The sequence below is a fragment of the Aquila chrysaetos genome, chromosome 26 (genome assembly GCF_900496995.4).
Source record: "Aquila chrysaetos chrysaetos chromosome 26, bAquChr1.4, whole genome shotgun sequence".
NCBI classification, from domain to species: domain Eukaryota; kingdom Metazoa; phylum Chordata; class Aves; order Accipitriformes; family Accipitridae; genus Aquila; species Aquila chrysaetos.
In genome coordinates, this window is record NC_044029.1 from 9,216,520 (window position 1) to 9,239,419 (window position 22,900).

The window sequence follows — 22,900 nt, forward strand, 5'->3', positions numbered from 1 at the left end:
ATGGTCAATGGAGATCATTTCAATTACATCATCAATCCGTGATGACAGAAGCCGCCAAGTTCTTGCAGGATCCAAAATGGCATACTTGAATTAAATGTTCAAAGTAAAGTGGGATACATGAAAGCCCATGTATAGGCTGATAGATATGATGTGGGCAAGATATTTATTTTGAAGAAAACTTTCCCAGAGAAAACAAAGAAGGAAATTAAAAAATAAATAAGCATTTATTAGGTTCAACTTGGTTTAATCAAAACTGTTCACTTTAAGTCTTCTTTAAAAAATGTGTATTAAAAATATCCAATTAAAAGCCTCAAACTTTATAGGAGCATTTAAATCCAGTATCTGAGATAATCTCCTCCAGTGTTTTACTTTAAAAACTTGCAGGTTGTGCCAAAAACAATATTTTCATTGCCAGAGAATTAAAAAGAATTTAAAAATTGTACTGGTGTTTCTGCACTCGTTCTGCTGCCATTTTTTCTTCTTCCTGATTCATGTGCATTTTCCCTCTTTCATCTGTTAGGTGTTTCTGGTAGCGTACAGTGTACCTGAGTATACCCATCTACCTAGATGTACCTAGATCACCCATCAAGACTCACATATTCATAAGACAACGGTTTTGCACAAAGTTCAGATGTTCAGATAACTGGCATATGAGAACGGAAAAAGAAGAAAAGGGGAAAACAAGGGGGACAGAAAGGGAAAACAAGGGGGACAGAAAGGGAAAACAAGGGGAAAATGTGGACGGGTGAGCAGCTGCCTGCATTTCAGCCTGAGAGGGGACAGCCACCCCCTCTGGTCACTAGAGTAAAAGCCACTTCCCTTATGCTCAATGAAGTGGCATGTCAGCAGTGGGCAGGGATTTATACCTCTTCGGCTTTTCCGCTAGTTCTCCCTTCAGACATCTCCAAGCATAATGGCTTTGAGAAACACTGCTTTAAACCTAAATCCACTGAAATCCAAAGCCAGTAAATTACCTATACAAAACTAATTATAACACTAGCTCAATCAGAGAAATGTGCTGTGGTGGTATTATCCAAGGAGCAACCATGAAACTGTTCACCTCTCTCTGAATTTTCACGTGATCAAATAAGCTGAGTCCTGCACCAAATCGTATCTAAGAATAGCTTTGGCTTAAGTCTTGAATTAAAGCACATTTGTATTATAATGTAAGTCTCTTAAAAGACACGGTATATTGACAGTTTTTCCTGATAGCTCCAAAAAAGGTCCAAAAGGTTAGAAGTCAAAAAGAACATCTGCACAACCTGGGAGCACAAATTATAAGTGTGTGCATCCATGTGCACTTGGAAGAAAATCTTCAGTCCATTTATTCCTGCTACTCCATCAACACACTGTTGTGTCCCAACTGACCACTCTTTTCATTTGGCTGTTCCGTGAGGTATGTGGTTTTTTAGGGCTGATGCCAACTATTTTATTCTCTGTTCCAACATCTTCATGCTGAGCAAAAAAGTAATCTCTAAGATTTACATGCAAAATACGGATGTATTTCCCAATAGTATAACACTTGGCATATAGGATATAGACTGTACCTGTGACAAGGTGCTAAAACAAATTAATGAGATGTAGAGATAAAGCTTAAAGTGTTCACTAGGGACTCCTGTGTAATACTTGGAATGTTCCTGGTGACATACACTATAGAATCCTGATCAATACAAGAAATAGGTAGAAGGGAAAAGGGGAAGAAAGGGAAAAAGAAAGGAAAGGGAAAAGGGAAAGAAAGAAAGCAAGGATAATTTATTTCCAATTTTACAAAGTTCTGTGCCTGAAGTGACAAGCTTTTGAGATCACCTGTACAACATAGACATATAAGCCAAACAGAAGTAAACCATATCTTTCTCATAGCTACTTTGATATAAACATGGAGTAACATCACTGAATTTGGTGAGGTCATCAGAAGTTATACAATCAAAAGAAAAGGTTTCACCTGCATTCAGCAGAGCAATCTGCGTATAATACTCCAGGACAGAGACCTAGTGACTGGTATAGAGAACCTTCTTGTGTCTACAGCCCTTCAGCATCACATTTTACTATGCTGGTATTCCAAACACTGACCAAATTTTGCCTTTCACTCCTAATCTGCTGAGCAGGATCTCACTTCTGTTGCAATAATGGCCTCTGCACAAGGACACAGAAACCACTTTTGGAACCCGTGACACAAAAAAGGAAAGACTTGCTAAAGTTTTTAGGGAATAATCTTAATTAAGAAACAATGCACCATTTTAGTATTGTAGTCTGGTAATGAAGAAGTGAATACATCAGAGATGAATGATGATTTGAATAGCCTTGCTTTTAGCTTATAGGGCACTTGAAAATGACACAGAGGGAATGAATATTGCACAAAAAGACAGGCAAGTTGATGATGTAATGAGAAAGAAAAAGAAAAAAGTCTAGACCAGTAATAAAATATACACAGTCATAACTTCAATTGCTGGGATGGATTGTTGAGACCTACCTTTGAATTCGTATGCAAATAAAATTTCCTAATAACTCAGGATAGATTCCTTAATAACAAAGGCTAGAAGGAGCTTGAGTAGGATTTCAAGAAACAATCTGCTGCAACTTTTCTTCATTATATTGAGATATCAACTATACTTATATCCAACTGAAATAATGGAACTTATGTGCACAAATACCCCTATCAGATTTACCTGTACAAGCATAAATGAAAGACAAGGTCACTAATTGTATGATCCATAATGCAAAATAATGCAACACTGGGCTACATTTATTTAAATACCATGACATGTTCTAAGTAATAATGTATGCATCAATTCCAGGAATCTAACATACAGAATTTTACACCGCATAGGACCAAACAGAAATACAATGTGTGAGCAATTCAGGCAAAGATCTTGCAAAGTAAAAACATGGTTATTATGTGAGATTAATTTTCCCTTTTGGCCACTCATTTTTATTTATTTTACATTTACCAGTTAGACTCAAAAGAGGAAATTAAAACAATATACAAAGATATATATAGTATGCTTGTGGTTCCCTACCTTCTTCCTTAAGCAAGATGAAATTTATTACTTCTCTCTATGTTTTCCAATAGGGCCTACATAGCTTGCTTTTTTAGATTTGTCTATTATCAGCTTTAAAATACAGTAAGAATTAGTCCATAAAGTTAAATATTTTTGGTTCCTCGGGACTAATCACATCTGGAAATATTTTTTGCACATCTAGCAAAAACAATCCAAAGTTATAAAGATACCTTCAAATTAACTGTGTGCTTTATGCACATGCATGGCTTAGTATGACAAAGATACAGCCAACTTGTCAAAACCTTTTGTAATACTTATCCATTTCAAGCCATGAAGATGCTGGGAAGGAGGTAGATGTAAGGCCCATAAGTCTTCAACAAAAAGCAGACACTTCGACATATAGAGCTCATGCACACTGAAGTATAACTTCTAGTTGCCCACCCACCGGGAGCCAGCGAAGTTAGGCCAAAACTGTTAATAATAATATTCCAGGCCATGAAACTTTGACATATGGCAATAGTCACCTTTTTTTTTTTCTTTCCCAGAGAGGCAGCAATACTAAAATTCCTCTCACAGGAGGAAAGCTATGCAAAACATGAAAATCTTCACCTCTCCCTCTGCAGTGATTAACAAATTGAAATGGAGATGAAGTTATACATGGTAGATTAGTTTCTTTCCCTTTAAAGAAGATATTTTGCCAGTAGCACTTTTCAAATCCTTAATCACTCAGAGAGATTAACAGCAAGCCTGGAATATGTGTGGAAACCCTATCTATCTGAAACGTACCATAATGCATGTAGCAGTTTCCTTTGGTAGGATCCAGCTGAATAGCCTTCACGAAGTACTTTTCTGCCTCACTCTTGCGTCCCTTAAAAAAAAAGAAAAAGGAGGGAGGGGGAAATTATTTTAACAGTGTATCACCATGGAGCGATCATGTACAGTTACAATTTCCAAATTCCAGGCACTAGAGAAAAACAACTACTATTATCACTAGACTTAACCTAAGTAAATATGAATATTTAAGTGTTGCATTAAGTTTTGTGGTCAGCTACTTTATGCTGCAGATCTCCAGACTTACGAAGAAATGTGTCCAACACTGTCAATGTCCAAGAAGTAAGGAAGTGGTAGAAATGGATTGCAAAAAATATTGTAAAGGGCTTTGGGTGAATATCAAGCTCCATGTTATTCTTCTGGAGAGGCATCAGGACGAGCATTACACAGACCCAAGCTAAAATCAGAAGGGAAGGTAGGAAGGAGCTTTAGTCATGCTCTTAAAGAGGGGGGAGGGGGGAAAGGAAAAAACATGTTTTGGTTCTATGAAATAACAGAATCATAGAATATCTCAAGCTGGAAGGGACCCATAAGGATCATTCAGCCCAAATCCCTGCTCCTCGCAGGACTACCCGAGACTAAACCATATGACTAAGAGCATCATCCAGATGTTCCTTGAACTCTGACAGGCTTGGTGCCATGACCACTTCCCCGAGGAGACTGTTCCAGCAACCGACCACCCTCTCAGTGAAGAACCTTTTCCTAATGTCCAGTCTGAACTCCCCCTGATGCAGCTTCATTCCATTTCCTCGTGTCCTAAATAACTTTATATACACAGCCAACAGCAAAGTCACCAGAAACGAAGGTATATAAATAGAAAATATTTTGGATTTTAATGTGGGAAATAAAATAATAGAAAATATTTCTGATTTTAGTATGGGAAGTAAGATGTCATCAGAAATCAGTTCTGTCAACCATAAAACATAACTGAAATAGAAAAGGTAACTTCTGAAGACAATGGTCAACAGTATGACAAAACAGTCAGAAAAAAACAAAACAACAGAAATGACAGTAAAAAGAACAGACATGTTTTAAACCACAGGTTTTCTTATCACTGAAATCACCAAGCCACTGAAGTTGCATTATGGTAGACAAGTGCCAGAGCAGATCCATTAGTGGTCATTACTCTTTTTGTGAAGAAAACAGTGATATTGGATTAGCCTAGTCTGGTACTCAAACACAAATCACCATCAGCTATTCAGTAAGATACCTGTGACCTGTTTATCCCTATCCCCATGAAATGAGTTGCTGCGGTTTGTATTATAAAATATAAGGCCTCCAGAATAAAGAACAGTTAAGCTTAACCACTGTGGAAGAAAGGCATTGTGGTCTGCACCTCTCAAGGTCGCCTTGAGTGTTATTTCACAGATATAAGCATATAGGCTTTCTCAAGTTTTGTGGTCTGGAAACAGACATTGCATACATCCTGCACTATCCCACAAGTTAACACAGGAATAATAACGAGGTCTGTTCATGATTACAGCTGCTCCAGATCTCAGTATTTCCCTTGAGGGCCTCAGAGACAATAAAACAGAGAGAGAAAGAAGTTGAGCAGCACACCAAGAACTATATCAAGACCAGGTTCCATCAAAACCAACACAGAGGCCATATTTCCAAGAGATCATCCTGGCAGAGATACAAGCATGCTTATCATTTACAATATTCCAGTTTCACAAAATGAACGTTCATTGGAGGTAAGAGTTTAGCCTTATTATTTATTAAACTTTCTTTGGTAAACCCATACACCCTAAAACCATATCCTCATGGCACAAGGCTCCTGTTGACCAAATGGTGCAACTACATGACAAAGTACACTTTCTTATACCTCTCATCCCTGTTGCATTAAAAAACAAAACAAAACAAAGCAAACAAAAACCCCAAAACAAAAAACCATATGACTGCATCAAAAGAAGCATGGCCAGCAGGTCGAGGGAGGTGATTCTCCCCCTCTACTTGGCTCTCATGAGACCCCACCTGCAGTCCTGCATCCAGCTCTGGGGCCCCCGACATAAGAAGGACAGGGACTGCTGGAGCGAGTCCAGAGGAGGGCCATGAAGATCGCTGGAGGGCTGGAGCACCTCTCCTGTGAAGACAGGCTGAGAGAGTTGGGGTTGCTCAGCCTGGAGAAGAGAAGGCTCCGGGGACACCTTATGACACCCTTCCAGTACTTAAATGTTCCAATGCTTAAAGGGGGCCTACAAGAAAGCCAGAGAGGGACTTTCTACAAGGGCATTTAGTGATAGGACAAGGGGGAATGGTTTTAAACTGAAAGAGGATAGATTTAGATTAGATGTGAGGAAGAAGTTCTTCGCTGTGAGGGTGGTGAGGCACTGGAAGAGGTTGCCCAGAGAGGTTGTGGCTGCCCCATCCCTGGCAGTGTTCAAGGCCAGGCTGGATGGGGCTTTGAGCAACCTGGTCTAGTGGAAGGTGTCCCTGCCCATGGCAGGAGGGTTGGAACTAGATGATCTTTAAGGTCCCTTCCAACTCAAACCATTCTATGTAGCCCAGACTGATTTTTCCTCATCTACTCGTACAGTAAAGACACATCTACAGATTAAATGCAATTTCTTTTTTTTATATAGCATACAACCATAGTTGAGAAGAAAAAGTGAAGAAGAAAATAATCTCCAATTGAAAACACAACATAAAATTGGGTCAGTATAAAATAATTATTCAAATTAAAATAATTGGGGGGGGGGGGGGGGGGCAGTAGGCATGTGATAATTAAATACTAAATTTTGCACTTTTGACTCCAAGGTTGGCATTCTTAGTCTGGCAAAAGTTACCAGGACATATCCAAGTCCAGCCTTGAGGCTTCAAAATAACAGGCACCAAGCATATGTATCACCAATACACAATTAACATCTACAGATTTTGCATCATTGCTTTTTTTAACAGACTAACATCATTAGTTTTAGCTGGCTGCACTCTGTCTCTGTGTCTATTTCTAGAACATAAAAGGACAGTTCACTGAATACAGTCACAAAATACGTAGCTTCTGCCTACAGAACTATGACTACAAGGCCACAAACATTTGTCAAACACGATTAATTTTCATTTACTGGGATCACCAAAAATACATGACTGCTCCACTCTTTTTGGCACTTTCCAAACGGCATACTGCACTCAAGTTCAGGCCAGTCAGGAGACCTGGAGTACATAACGATGACAGGTGCCAGCATACATAGCGTCAGAGGAATGACTGTGCTATTAACAGGCTCAAATACTCATTAACAGATAAAGGGGAGAAAAATCTTATATCACCCAAAATGGTCTGACTATAAAAGATCAGCACAGTTCCATTTGTTCATGTTGGCCATCATTTCCATATATACACATCTGTCAAAAATTAAAAAAAAAAAAAGAATAAATGCATTTTCTTGCAGAATGGCGTTCTGAGGAACCTTGCATCACACCATCTAAAATGTCCCCTTTGGTGCCATCTGTCTGCTGCTAAAATGTCAATACCTCAGTATAGATTTAATACACATAATTTTTGTGTCAAATGATATAAAATCCAATCACTTGACAGAATCAGGCTGTTTCACTATTAAAATTTAGCATTTTTCAACTTTTTTCAACTATGCAATGTACACCTTAAGCACCATAACAGAATGTACACAGCGTGTAGTTAGATTAAGACGGTGATCCCTGTCACTGTCCCTTGTATGTTTTCAGCGTTAAAAAAAACACATGGCATACGGGAATAAAATTCTAACTTTTAAAGAAAATCCAAAGAATTGTTTAAACAGCTGAAAAATACCAATTTGGGGCAGGAAGGCATTTTGTGTGCGTGTTCACTGTTACGTGTATTGACCCATACAAATGCAGGCATTGAGAGCCACTGGAAACCTCCCAATTTCTAGCAGCAGGGTGTGCAGTTGTATATGCACAACCACATGCTTTGGCAATTTTACAAAGCAAAAAATATAAGTTTACAACTGCATGATAGCAGACTTATTTGAAGGATAAAAAAGTTATTCATAAGATTTTAATGGAAGGGTTTGGCGGCTCTGAGGATTAATAATGGGATACAAAATACCTTTCACTTGCTGGTCACCAGTTCACATCCAGGCCAGGTCGGTAGCTAACGAAAAGGTGCTATCTGACAGCTACTGGTTTGCTCAGGAGAAATGAGTGGGTGGTCCTAGCCCAAGCCCTAATCGGGATCCTCTGCACAGACGCACTGGCATATTTATGACTTTTCAGTGCAGAGACCAACGAGACAGAATCATAAAACAATGAATGGCAATCTCATTGCTGGGGAAAAAAAAAAAAACCAACGTAACGAAGACACTTTAATAATTGATTTGGAAGACTGTGCTGATATTTGCCTTACTGGACCTGGATCTTACTCTAAAGCCTATAGTGAGGACAAACTTTCAGCAGTTTTCCATTAATAAAGAAAACTTCATTCCTGCCCCCCAGCCCACCCCAGCCCATGCCTAAATAAAGATGAATTGTCCATGATTACCACCTTCCAGCAACACCAGTGAAAGGTAACTGACACATGGCTCTTATAACCGAGCACACCGGTTGTCCTGGCTTTCAGAAACACCCCACTCTCCACAAATCACGCAGACTTCAAATCAGAACGGCTGGCTGCTTGCAGCTCTGGAAGCCAAACAGGTAATTGTTCAAACAGAAATTCAGGAGCTTGATTTTTAAGACCAGTTCTTTGTAGAAGTTGACCGCAAGGGGTTTTCTGTGTGGTTGGTTGCTTCTTCCCTAGAGACCAGGGCAATGGATCTGACCTTGCTAATACAGTCAGACATACGGCTTAACTGGGCTTTCCTACAAAAGACTGTTATGATCACCATGACAAATGAAAAGAGCTAACTATGGGCAGTTGATACATTAGTAGAAGATCCTGTATTTAGCCTTAAAATATTTTAAAAAATGAGGACAAAACTACCATTTTTACATCCACCCCAATTTTTTTCCTCACTCTGCAGGCAAACTGTGCCAAATTCATGTTGAGGCAGCTGTTGTACTTCAGGCTGCTGGAGGCCCAAGGACCCTAAGATGCTAGTAAAATTGGAAAAGATTAGTACAGCTGAGCAGCTCTGAATAACCCTCTTGTGGAAACTATGATGACACAGTGGCAACCAGCAAGGTGGTTCAACAAATTAGGTGGTCTCTGCAATTTAAACCAACTTTATATTTTGTAAATATTCATCATTCTTGAAAGTGCGTAAGGGTTTAACCAGTAAAGCAGAGACTTCACTCTTCAATATAGTTTTACCAACTTTAACTGGTAATAATGTGATTGCATAAGTAACTCAATTTGTGTCACAAATGTAGTTGACTGTCATTCCCCACATCTGCTCAATTTTTTTTGGCAAGCTTTCATGTTTTTAATAAAACAAATTGAATTATGAACAGATTTCTTAATGGAAGATTGATTAAACTGCGGACACTGAATACAGAAAAAATGATTATTTTACATATTTCCTTCTTCCTCTCTAGGACATTTTAAAGTCACAGAGAGACTACATAAGGATGGTAAAAACGTCTGAACTGAACCTGTGACTTCATTTCACGTTTCTTTAAGTTATTGCAGACCTGCATATCTGCTTCATAACCAGTTCCTTCTGCCTTACAAAAGCTGTGACAGGACATGCAAAAGACAATTTAAATGGCGTGATACTGAGTAAATTAGTGATAAAGTCTTCAAAAGTTTTTACATAGCTGGACTAAGGAAACAGGAACCAGAGAGTTGCATCTTACAATGAGGTCACCGACACACGCGAGGTCCCCATCCCTTCTCTAAATAGTAATACTTAAACAACTTTAGTATTTAGTAGCTAAATGGATTCTTCTTTTCCCCTCGTTTTGCTTTTAGTTCTACAACTCTTCCTTCCTCACTCTGAATTACAATGTGAATATCTTGCACCATAATTTGTATGTGAAACGCTAGTCCCACTGAAATACATAGGACTTGCATTATTCGCATCAAAGGTCCAAAATTTATCTCAGCCTCCATACCTTCTGTGCAGCAAAGAGATAAATCTTGCCTCTTTATCTCATCTTTATTATAATAAAATAAAAACACCTGAACATGGCAGAGAAGCAATGACTTCTAAAGGTTAACATCTGGCCCAGAAAAACACACACGAGGCAAGATTTGTAACAAGAAGTGATTTGTAATAAGAAGTGCTATATATTTCATAAGAAAAACAAATAGTTGTGGGGGGAGGGGTTTACAGTCATGCAAAGCCCTTCTTTGCCCAACTAATATCAGTTGGCTTGTAAAAGATGCTATCTTTTCAAACAAAGTTTTCCTCTCTCATATCCTTAGATGATCACAGTGAGAAACAGTACTGTTACTAGTACTGATCCTCTCAAGTTTTGGCTCTCTAGTAACTTCAAGAACATGAGAATTTTTCTCTTTGGTGTAGCATATTAATCTCAGTGTATGGGAGCAAGAACTGGATTACTCTGGAGAAAATTAGGGTATAAATCTGTGTCTACTAATCCACAATAATTCACCATAAACTAATCTTTACCTTATAGTAAATGAGGCAATTTTCTCATTGTCCAGCGTGACACATTTACATAGCCTTGGCCCTGAGGTCATGACTGATGCTCTCCTTCCCAGTCATTTCACTGGACCAGGTCCTCATGTGCCGTAAGTCTATGCATACTGCTTGTGTAATCCAGTAAATTACTTTTAGAAATCTTTAGAATTACTTTAGGATCAATAAAATGCAATGTTTTGTTTTAGTTTAATCCTCTATTTGCACCTTAGGTGGTTGGCTTCCATCTAAATATATCATATTAGCCCTCCTTCAACCACAGGCGGGTTTTTGTTGACTAAAAGTCCGTCTACTAGCCTGACTGAGATTCTACTCAAGTTGGTGTGATTTTTCTATGAGTCAAGGTTATTTTAGAGAGTAATAACATAAACTGGGTTCTTGAGTCTCCATCTACAGGGATAATTAATGGCATGATAACCAGACACCTGAGATTTAAGCACTGCCCATTGACTTTGGTGGGAATCCACTGGAGCTTCAGCATTTTTGAATGTGACACCACTGCTTATACATAGATTTAGGAATTTAAAGCACAGCTCATAACTTTACTGGCTTGGGGCATGATTCAGAGCCTTTCAGGTGACATTTTCTTCAAGTAAAGCAGTATGTATCCGATTAATCAATAATATATTAGAGCTATTTGACATCCATTTTCTTGTTTTATACATTTCATATCACAAAAAGCATTCTTGTTTTATTAGAGCATTCAAAATGATATAGGAAAGAAATACAGGCATAGGATTTTTTTTTTCTGTTGAAGTTTGTTGTTGTTGTTTTGTTTGTTTTTTTTTTTAAAAGATATACCTATTTTTTTGTCTTTTTTTGGGGGCAACTTGAAGCCTGAAAGGAATTTACCTCATCTTACGTCACTGTTAACACCAAGAAAGATTGTGTATAGTCTTAAGTAAACTTTTAAAGAACAGCTTTCATTCCACTCCTTGTGATTTATTTACTGTCTAGACCTATATTGAAATGTTCACCTTGGTCATTACGGTTTAGATTATTTTATATCAAGAATATGCAATGAAATGTTAAGTAAATTTCCATGTTAGGCACTTTCTTTTCCATTCAGTCTTAAGCTACATTTTATATTTTCTGATAGAGTACTGTATTAATATCTACTCATATTTCACTGGCCAGTAATAAGAATATAAATTTACTATCTCCACACACTGTTTTCACTGAGTCCTATGAATTTCTTCTAAGCTAAATTTGGCCTATATCATGCATTTTTCTATGATTACGGACAAAATTACTGCACACAGAGTAATTACAGGTGACTGGCGGCTATATTCAACCATGTAGCAAAGCAAAAAGATCTTTCTTTCATGAAAGCAGTTCATCCTGTGTCAGTGATGTTTTCTATAACAAGCTTTAAATTTATGTTAAGTAAAGCGAGAAGTTTAGGGCTCCCCTTTTCCTGTCTACAGGAAGTTAGAAACAAGATACAGAAGATGAGATCCCTTAAGGAGGTTAGTGAGGGGTTATGTGCCTAAATACCTGCTCCAGAGTCATTTACCAACTAGTTAGGCGGATATGTTATGTTTAAATGAAAATACTCTGTTTTACAATTAATTCTGTTACATTTGGCATGCAGCCAAACATATGTCCTAAGGGGACTGAAAAGTATATCTATGGATGCAATACTTATGGCATGTGGCCAGCCTCAGAAGAAATACAAGCTCAATAGATGTCAGCTATTGAAATTTCTGTAGTTCGGAAATCCTGACATTCAGCCCGGAGGTGTTAATGCTCCAGATACACCAGATAACCAAACCTTACAAAAATAGGGCTCGTGGTTCTGAAGTCAATAAACATGACTTTCCACATTGAAGAGGAAAACCCATCCCTCCCACCCCACCCCTACAAGCAAATTGCTTGTAAACTGGAAACAAAAATGAAAACAACTTCTGACATTTTGCAAATTTTAGAACTAAATCCAAACTTTGTGCTTGGATCAGTTTTAACCCTCAAGGGATTTCAAGTGGCAAGAAAAATCATAGTGTCTGTGTTAGACTCCAAAGACAAACTGAATACATGACAGAAAAGCAGCAGTGGCTATTGCTTAGCTTAACTCGATTTCTTAGGGAGGGTCTTCTCAAGGACTCAATGTCATTTATATGCTGTTGTGATGGGAGTTTAACTGAAATATCTGATTTTCATTAAAAAATTCTTCCTAGAGGCAGTACTAACAGCCAAGGGATTTAGTCTCCCAAAATGAAATATCTTAACGGCTTTGCTGATCTAATTAGATTGACCCATTCAGAAAATGTCTTTTCATAAATTAAAGATTTCTGTATGTGTAGGCATTTATTTATCATTCCCAAAAGAAGTATTACTAAAAATATTTTTTGTTTCTTTTAAAGGAATTGATTACTGAAAGAAGGGATTAACTATTCTAGAAAATCATACCTAAATTTAACATATATAGCATTTCAATTGCTATGTCTTAAAACCAGTCATGATTCTTTTGACATCGGACCTGTTCTACCTCATCCCTGCTTTCTTCCAATTTGTGTAAATCTAGAGAGACAGAAAAAGAGCAGCAATCAAGCAGTGACATAAAAAATGACAACATGACAGAATTGTCCAACAGAAATGCAAGTTTCCTTTCTGTGCTGGAACAGCAGCAGCAAGCAATTACAGATTTAGTAAATGTTGAATTAGTCTATTCATTATTGCACTGGTTTCCCCTTTTCCCCCACTCTCCCATTTCTTTCTGTTCTTCCTACCTTCCATTTATTTCTATGTTGCCATTTATTTATATTTATTTTGAAATGACTTTCAAGGACTACACCAATTACTGAATACAGTAGGGTATTTGATAGTGGCACTCTGAGTAATTTCACAACTAACCAAAAATGGCAGGATACCTCTCCGGCCTTCTGTTTGTCAGGAACATAAGCAACAAACAACTGCAGGCAAAAATACGGCCACCCACTGAGGAGGGAGTATTCTGAAACTTAAAAAAAGTATTTAACTTCAATGCTGATACTTGAATGTCACAATCCTGTTTCTTTCATTTTAATCCAAAACACTGCCAGCCTCTATCATGTCTATGTCTGCTTTTTCCCCATCCCCCTTTGGAAAAACCATTTTAAAATAAAATATTTTAGATTTTAGGGAATCTTCTAGGGTGATTATTACTGAGTTTAATATGGTTTGGAGCTGTAACACAGAAATTTTATGAGGCAAAGTAAATTTTTCTTACAGCACTTTGGGTGATTTTCCAAGCCAGTAAAAAATAGGAGATTAACAGCACTGTGTGGTGCCGTGTAAAATGCAAGAAAACACTGTGCAATTTTTTCCAAAGAAATATAGCAAAGCCTGTAATTCCTAGATGCAACACGCTAAATGTTACAATATGGGGCTGTCCCTAAGTACTTTAGCAATTATAGGCACTACTGCAAGCTCTGAGGGGTGGTTTGTGGGCTCAAGTTCACTCAAAACAGATAAAACAAAACATCAAAACAGATTTATTTATAATTGAAATAAAGCTTCTCAGACTAGCATGCTACTATAACAACCATCTACTGCCTGATGGCAGAGAGGCCAGTCATTAGGAGGGAGGGTTTCTTAGTCTTCTCTTTAGGAAGACTAAAGTGAGAAGAGAAAAAAAAATTTAAAAGCCTTGCTTATAACCAATTTTTTTTTAGCATGATAGCCAACCCTTTCTCTTCTAGAAGGTCTGCTCATAAAATGGAAGATGAATTACAGCACATGCTCACGGCCTCACCAGGCACTGTCATTTTTGACAGACTCATTTTTATCTTAGAACTGGGAGCCTTGCAATTTTAAAGCCTTTTACAAAAATTATGCTTTTCTTTATATATAAATTACCTGAGCAAGGGATGAGGCTCAGATGCTGTGGTACCAAGCTCCTGTGCTACCAGGAGATTGGCTAGGTCAGCTAACATGTCACATCATTGACAAATAAATTTCTCAAGTAATTCATGCAGCTTAATGAGTTGAAGATATGAAAAGCATATAACGCTAAAGCACTGCAGTCCTAAACAGCTGCATGTTCTTTCTGAAAAAATAATAAAAAAAAAAGAAAAAGCACAAACTTAAGCCCCAGACAACTGGCTATTTTCCAATTATTCTACTAGCTGAGCTACTAATCATGCTTTTCAACCACTAAATTAAGCTTTTCTAATATATTTTCAGGAAAATTGTAGCTTAGTGAGCTGTAATTTTTAGGTATGAACATATAACATTATCCAATATAGTGGTTATGAAATACTTGTAACTTATATTAGGTAAGAAGACTGTAAATTCATTAGCTATTCCTTCGGAGCTCTTAAGTAGGTCTGTTTTTTTCTGCATATACAGCAGCATGCCTAAGTTCACCTGGCATTTCTTGTATCCCAAAAAAGCTAACAAGCCTCGAGACAAATATTTGCATTAAAATAAAAACAGAGAGAATTGTTTTAGTACTAATAAGTAATTTTTTACTCCAAAGGTTTTACTGCATGCAAATTAGAACTACACCACTTACGTATTTCAAGAATCAATAACAAATTAACAGCTATTTTTGGTTTGGTTTCTGTTTGTTTCTTTGTTTTGATTTGTGTTATTGTAAATTACAGTTATTACAAGCTGAACAGCATTTTCTGAGTTTTATGAATGTATCTTTAAAGATTTTCAGGAAGCAAACTTTACTGAGAATAATTTTGTGCAGAAATGCCATGTTTAGTATTTAAAATTATTATTGATGGATAAGAGTTTGTCACCAGCAGGTTTGCAGGGGTAGGGAAGGGAAGCTTGTTTTATTTGGATTTTTATTTCACATTTTACTTCATTGGGTTACTTTGGTTTTGCATCTTTCCATATTCCCAGAAACACATGCAAAAATTTGTGTAGGCTTTGGAGAAGAAAATATTATTTCTTGAGGTTTGTCTAATCACCTGTCAAAGACTGGGCTTGTAACACTCTATACTTTCAATTTTCACATTCTTCTAAACTCAGAAAAAATAATGTTCTTTCTCAAGAATTCTCCTGTTCTTGAATAAATACATTTTTAACTGTTCATTAAAACTTTTCTAGAAGTAAACAAACAAACTACTTATTAACACCCACAGAGGTTGACAGTGATGTTTATCTCCGAAGAGAATGTTGAACAGAAATAACAAAACATCGTGTTGTCTTTTGAAGACTTTCTGGAACATATGGAAACTTATGAATGAAATAATTTACAAATTGTATGTGCTTTTATTGAGCATATTTTATTTGGCATTGGTGCAGCCTCACCCTGAGTACTGTGTGCAGTTCTGGGCCCCACAATTTAAGAAGGATGTTCAGGTCCTTGAATGCGTCCAGAGGAGGGCAACGAAGCTAGTGCCAGGGCTGGAAGGCATGTCCTGTGAGGAGCGGCTGAGGACTTTGGGTTTGTCTAGTTTGGAGAAAAGGAGGCTGAGGGGCGACCTCATTGCTCTCTGCAGCTTCCCGAGGAGGGGACGTGGCAGGGGAGGTGCTGGGCTCTTCTCCCTGGGGTCCAGGGATGGGACACACGGGAATGGTTCAAACCTGCACCAGGGGAGGTTTAGGCTGGACACTAGGAAGCATTTCTTTACTGAGAGGGTGGTCAAACCCTGGAACAGGCTTCCTAGAGAGGTGGTCGGTGCCCCAAGCCTGTCAGTGTTTAAGAGGCATTTGGACAATGCCCTTAAGAACATGCTTTTAACTGTTGGTCAGCCCTGAATTGGTCAGGCAGCTGGACTAGATGATCCTTGTAGGTCCCTTACAACTGAAATTATTCTATTCTATTCTATATACAAAACCAAAAGAATCAGCACAAGTAAAATTAAATAGCATAGATTATGCTTTTGCTTACTATTGTTCATTTCACCTCTCACAAAATGCAAGTTTAAGATTTAAATTGCCCTTTGGAAGAGTAGTGACATTAACTATGCGCAAATAGGAAACTAGTAAAATCAACCTGAGATGATGACATCAATTAGTATCTGTCACTTACAACATGACTGTAATAATTTTAAATTTATCACAGTAGATGTATTGTAATTTACCTTCTTCATAGTTTTACATGCCACTCATGACCTTGCAAAAGGTAAGTCATTCTGGTAGAAGCTAATCCTTCTCTAAAATCTCTTTTCAGTAAGAGAGGATAATAGGTGTTAATATTAAATACATGTCTGTACCTCGACTTTGATTCAAAACACTGCCTTTTAGTAAACTGGAACTAGCTTCAGCATCAAAATAAAGGCAGGCATATAGAATCATAGAACGATTCATGTTGGAAGAGACCTTGAGATATCATCCTGTCCAATTCCCAGCTCAAAGTAGAGTTAACATTTTATTTAGATCAGATTGCTTATGAAGGTTATTGGTCACGTTGGAAAAAATAATTAAAAAAACCCCAACCCAAACATATTTTTCATTGTTGAGCTAATAAACTCATCTAGTATATGGTACCTTTATTTTAAGTGTGCTGTAGAACTCAGTATTGAAATAAAAAAGAAAAAGAAAAGGCACAGGTCATTGTGGATTTAGAAAACATGCAGAGTTCCTAGTTTGCGTTTGACAGAACCAAGGCCAGACAACATGAACAAAACAAGCAGTTTACACTCTAGAGTGCTCATTTGTTTCTATGTCCCCATTGATGAAACTCTGAAAAGCTTTTGCTGAAAGTTGGGAGAGGATAGTCTACTGTAACTAGCAAGCAATTTTGCAAATCTCTAGTCTACACACTGGGCATAGTCACCCTCACTGTTCCTTATGGGAAGGCAAATTAAACAGAAGGTACAAGAAGGGGGTCCAGGTATCCAGACTGGCACTAAGGGATTAAATGAAGCCTGTGGTAAATGGAGTTAAATGAAGTTTGTGGTGAATGGAGTTAAATCCAGTTGGTGGCCGGTCACAAGTGCTGTTCCCCAGGGCTCAGTACTGGGGCCAGTTCTGTTTAATATCTTTATCAAGGATCTGGACGAGGAGATCGAGTGCACCCTTGGTAAGTTTGCAGATGCCACCAAGTTGGGTGGGAGGGTTGATCTGCTCAAGGGCAGGAAGACTCTACAGAGGGATCTGGACAGGCTGGATCGATGGGCTGAGGCCAGCTGTATGAGGCTCAACAAGGCTCAGTGCTGGGTCCTGCACTTGGGTCACAACAACCCCATGAAACACTACAGGCTTCGGGAAGAGAGGCTGGAAAGCTGCCCGGCAGAAAAGGACCTGGGGGTGTTGGTCGACAGCCGGCTGAATATGAGCCAGCAGTGTGCCCGGGTGGCCAAGAAGGCCAACGGCATCCTGGCCTGTATCAGAACTAGTGTGGCCAGCAGGAGCAGGGAAGTGATCGCCTGTACTCGGCACTGGTGAGGCCGCACCTCGAATATGTGTTCAGTTTTGGGCCCCTCACTACAAGAAAGACATTGAGGTGCCGAAGTGTGTTCAAAGAAGGGCAACGAAGCTGGTGAGGGGCCTGGAGCACAAGTCTGATGAGGAGCAGCTGAGGGACCTGGGGTTGTTTAGCCTGGAGAAAAGGAGGCCGAGGGGAGACCTTATCGCTCTCTACAACTACCTGAAAGGAGGCTGGAGTGAGGTGAGTGTCGGTGTCTTCTCCCAAGTAACAAGTGATAGGGCAAGAGGAAATGGCCTCAAGTTGTGCCAGGGGAGGTTTAGATTGGATATTAGGAAAAATTTGTTCACCGAAAGGGTTGTCGAGCATTGGAACAGGCTGCCCAGGGAAGTGATTGAGTCACCATCCCTGGAGGTATTTAAAGGATGCATAGAAGTGGCACTTAGGGACATGGTTTAGTGGTGGACTTGGCAGTGCTAGGTTAACAGTCGGACTCAATGCTCTTAAGGGTCTTTTCCAAGCTAAATGATTATATGATCTTATGATTCTATGATTCTACGTCATGCTGCTTTTAGTAAGCATTAATACTGGCAACAGGCTTGAGGAGGCAGAAAAGCTGGGGTTAAACTTAAGCCACTTCGTTGGAATTTAAGTCAGGAAGTAAAACATAGCTGAATTTGTGAACTTTACAGAATTGACTTTACTGCTAGGGGGTTTTATACTAGAATTGCCTTTGGCTGGTACTTAGGAACTTGTCTGAAACCTTCCTCCTCTCCTCCCTCACCCCCCAATTTCACTGACAGAGAAAAATTTTCTATCTATATTAGCACCCACTTCCACCCTTCACTTCATCAACCATCTCACATTTCTCTCCTGGAAAAGAGAGACAAAGAAGTGTTATCAATCATTTTGTCTCAGCACTTATAGTCAGAAACAGGCTTGTAAAAATTCTGAAGGTTTAGTTCCAACAGATATGAGGAAAGAAGCCTCTAAAATGCCTCTTCTCTAACATCTGAAAACTAACTGAAGTAGGCTTTTCTTTCTCCTAAATATACAGGCTGTGAGAAAATGATCATGAGCCTAGATAGCAAAGTTTACCAGAAGAATAAATCACAGTGGTACCTCAAGTTAGGTATGGGCTGAAACAGCAATGCCAAAGGGAGCAGCTCTAATGCTATTGAATCCCGAGGAAGTCTATGCAGACTTCCAGGAAGCATGTCGGTTACAGCAATCATATATTTGCGATGGGAACTAATACTAGTACAATTCAGTATACTAGAAACTAGATAAAATTCATTTAATGTGAATCACTGAGCAGATGCTAGGTTGCGAAACTGACTAAGGATAAATGATCAACATGGAGACAAAAATCCATATTCTCCTGCCAGATCTCTACATCATCCATTTTCCTGCTGAATGCCTTTTCAAACTTTGTAGCTGAAAGAATTAAATGAAATAAATGTCAAATTTCAACAGATCAAAGGTGAATGAACTTTTTTTTTCATGAATGACATAACCACCTGAAAAATTTTCTGACATCTCTACTTTTTCATCAACATGTTGTCTTGTTATGTGTTTATGAAGTCCTATGTCACAACAAGCCAAGAGGACATCAGCATCATCTTTTCAGCTTATGCTGCTGTTAATAGAATGGACATGAACCCTATCTGTACATACTGCCATGAATATGAGAAGAAGCAACAGTAATAAAAGAAAAAAGCGTCAGGAGATGGTAACAAACAAACATGATTATAATAGACTACAATTTGGCACAGAGCAAGTATAGGTAAGCAAGTGTGCATTGGGAAAGGATAGGCAGAGTATTTTATTGCCTATCACGGTGCAGTATTCAGTGTTCAAAGTTGTATACAGCTCCTGTCCTTTTTGTTCATGAGACACTTTCTTCCACAAATATAGTTCAGATCCTCAAGGCACAATCCACCCCACATGTATCTTCCGTTTATATCCCTGGAGAAAAGTAAACAGTTCAATTCTACTATAAGGATTTGCGTACATTTTTCATCACTTCCTTCCCGAAGTTCGGGTATGCCACTAATGTTTAATCCTACACCTGAACTTTCATAATGAGGGGACAAAATGAAAAATTTCTTTTTAGTGGCTCACAATTTTTGTACAGAGTTATGGGAGGGATTTGGGGATTTTGTTATTTTGAAGAAAACTGTGAGACCTTGTTTCCCAGAACAACTGCAAGACTTTCCCTAGCAGACCTCATATTTCATATTCTCAGCAGTTCACAAAATGTACAAAGTGTACAAAATTAACCAGAGGAGTACTGTGGTACAGGGGTATGTGTGGAATAGAAAAGAAGAAAAAAAAAGAAGAAGAAAAAAAAAATTAATTTTAATTGAGAAAACTCTTTCCCCAAAGCAATTCCAATAACTTAGAACTTCTGTGTCAAAGATCTGCTGAGAAGAAACCAGTAACACTGACTTTCTCCTATTATTCTTAGGTGCAAGACATGAAGATATCTGCCAGACAAGCAAGGTAAATGAGGAAATTTTGCTGTATAACCTACTTGCAGTTCTGTCCCAGAGGAAGGTAATCAGTGAGTGCATGTATTTGTCAATATCCAAGAAATTTTAACTGTAAGTAGAAATTGTAGCAAAAAGCTTCCTTTCCAGGGCCTGGAACTGACAGGCAGTGGGGATATAACACAACGATCTTAACTTCCATTACAAGGTAAAAAAAATCCCATCCATGTAGTTTTTAATCAAACTCTGTATCTGACATTACATGATAACACTGAACAATTTTTAAGTCTTTCTGATTATGTTGTCACTTCTTACTCATATAGAAAACTTCTGTTCTAATTTCTCCCCCTTTTTCCAAATTCGGATACTTTTAGCAGCAATGGATCTGCTGAAATTAATTATGAATATTTTTCTTCACTGGATCTCTACCTGTGTCCAAGGACATTTTCTGCTTGAAGACTGGACAAGGCATAAGCAAGATCAGAGTAAAAGCTTATAGCTAGGTGAAAAGTTGAGGAAGATATTCAGACTGGGGCATAAGGATTGAAGAGCCATACAAAGGCTTATCAGTAGAGCACAGAAAGGAAATATGAAATCGCTGGGGTGAACAATGAAAGTAAATGTAGAAGAGATAAACAGGAAAGAGGATATGATCAGAAAAATAGGAATGAGAAATGGAAAATAAGTGAAAGGCAGTTTTAAAACATAATTATTTCATTGAGTAAAATAGAAATCCATTTTCATCTTCAAAATGTGTGAAAACCAAGGAAGGACTGGCACTCTGCTATAGCTATCATATGGGGCTAGTTTAGTTGGAGCTACAAGCTCATCTATACTCAAAAGGCTAAGTAAATTTGGAAGAAATCAAAAAGTCCAACTCTGCTGATTTTTTTAGAACTAGTCCTTAGTAGCTGAGTATTTCTTTTCACATGCTCAAACAGATACTCCTAGAGAAGTGTAAATTCAAAGCATGAGACATGTAATTCACAAAGTATAGGTCACACCCCTACCTCTGCCATAGGCTGCTATAACAACCCTGGGTCAAACACTGAATATCTTTTTGTATTAATATCATTAATTGTGATCGAAACTACTTATAATAAAGGCTTTTTCAACAGACAAACCTTACTATCTGTTATAAAGTTCCTATCCTATTATAACTGTTTTCTTCTGGCACAGAGGTAGCTCTATTTCAGGAACAGATGCAATGTTTCACCAAAAAAACGACACTGTCAAAATCCTTAATTAGAAGGCATGACTGAAATAGCGTACCAAATAGGGCAATAAGCCATTTTCAGGCTGAAGTCTTCCCGTCCCTTTACCTCATCTACTCGAAGGGCCTGGGACCAGCTCCCAGGAGCTGCTGATTAACTCACCGTCAGAGCCAGCAGTTTTCCGTAGGTGAGATGGGCTGGGATGTGGTCACTCTTGGATCGCAGTGACTCCACGTACCAGCGCTCTGCTTCTGGCAGCCGGCTCATTCTCATATAGGCTTCTCCTGCAGGGTGAAACAAAAGCTAGTGAGAATGCCCCAGATTTCTCAAGGCTTCCATAATTTATTATCTCATTTATAATTTGCTACGTATTAAATGGGCAGAGATCTTGAAAAGGGTGAAGTGCTTTGAACACCTGCAATGACACACATACACAAAAAACAGCCTTGCAGACACTTGAGTGAGGAGATTGAGTTATGGCCTTATTAGGGCTGAAAGAGCATGGTTGAGATGAAAGTCTTGTTGGAACAGAATTGGAAGAGAGACCTCCAGCTGCTAGGTTTCAGTCAGAAGTCTCAAAGTGACAGAAATTTTATCACACCTACTGTAGAAAAGTTACTTCTTTTCCATCAGTCTACATTACACAGCATGGAATGGTAGGGAGAATATGGAAAGTGTTTGCATTTAATTACAATACATCAAGAAGCTAGATTTTTTTAAAAAACACAGAAAGGTTAAGAAAACAGTCCTGAAACTACAGAGGGAAGGGCAAGATATTAAAAAAAACCTAATCTCTGAATGTAGTTAAATTAGGTCATCTGCCACAATCAGTTTAAATTAGAATATAACATTCGTAATTTTAAAATCGCTAGTCTGAAGAAGTCACGTACGAAATGACCAAAATCGGACACTTTTCAAAGTGAAATCCTTTACTGCGAGAGGCTGAGGCAGGCAGTGCTGAAGAACAACAGATGAATGAGATGTCAGGAAGCCATTCACTGTGGTACAGATAATTGTAGTCTTGAAGTTTCTGAGAAAGAATTTAGCATACAGGGAAAGACAGGCTCTTTCTCCAAGAAGCAACCAACCAGATTACTCAAAGATTGGAAATAAGCAACATTGAACAAGTATGTAATGGTGAAGAACAGCAGCTTTCAGATTAATACCCTGCATTTACACAGCTCTCTCACAAGGGCTCCAGGCATAAATGTGCCCTTGCCCAAGCCAATGACAGACTGAAAATGCCTACAGGTAAGTCAGGATTTCATCATCTTACCAGCTGATTCATTCCAAATAAATGGCTAAGTATTTTCCCAACATTATGAAATCACAGTTTATCGAGTGCCGCTACTGGAGGATCAAGAGAGGACTACAGCTGACCCAAGTAGAGGTCGGCTAAGGCTGTCTCCAGGTGAGTCACTGCCCCAGTTCTGCCTTACAGGGAAATTAATAGCTGTGCAGGCATCAAGGAGAGAGAGAAGGACCAACGTTCTTTATTCAAGCTTGAAGCCAACTA

The 22,900-nt window shown here is 38.5% G+C and overlaps 1 protein-coding gene across 1 annotated transcript in view; it reads right to left on the minus strand.

The window, feature by feature from the left end:
- The window catches only part of TMTC2 (transmembrane O-mannosyltransferase targeting cadherins 2), a 256,843-nt gene that overhangs the window by 39,832 nt on the left and 194,111 nt on the right, over window positions 1-22,900 (minus strand). The window contains exons 8-9 of the mRNA XM_030002975.2: window positions 21,547-21,668; window positions 3,786-3,867 (exon numbers count right to left, since the gene is read on the minus strand). Coding sequence (XP_029858835.1) covers window positions 3,786-3,867; window positions 21,547-21,668 — 204 coding nt within the window. The remainder of the gene's footprint in view (window positions 1-3,785; window positions 3,868-21,546; window positions 21,669-22,900) is intronic.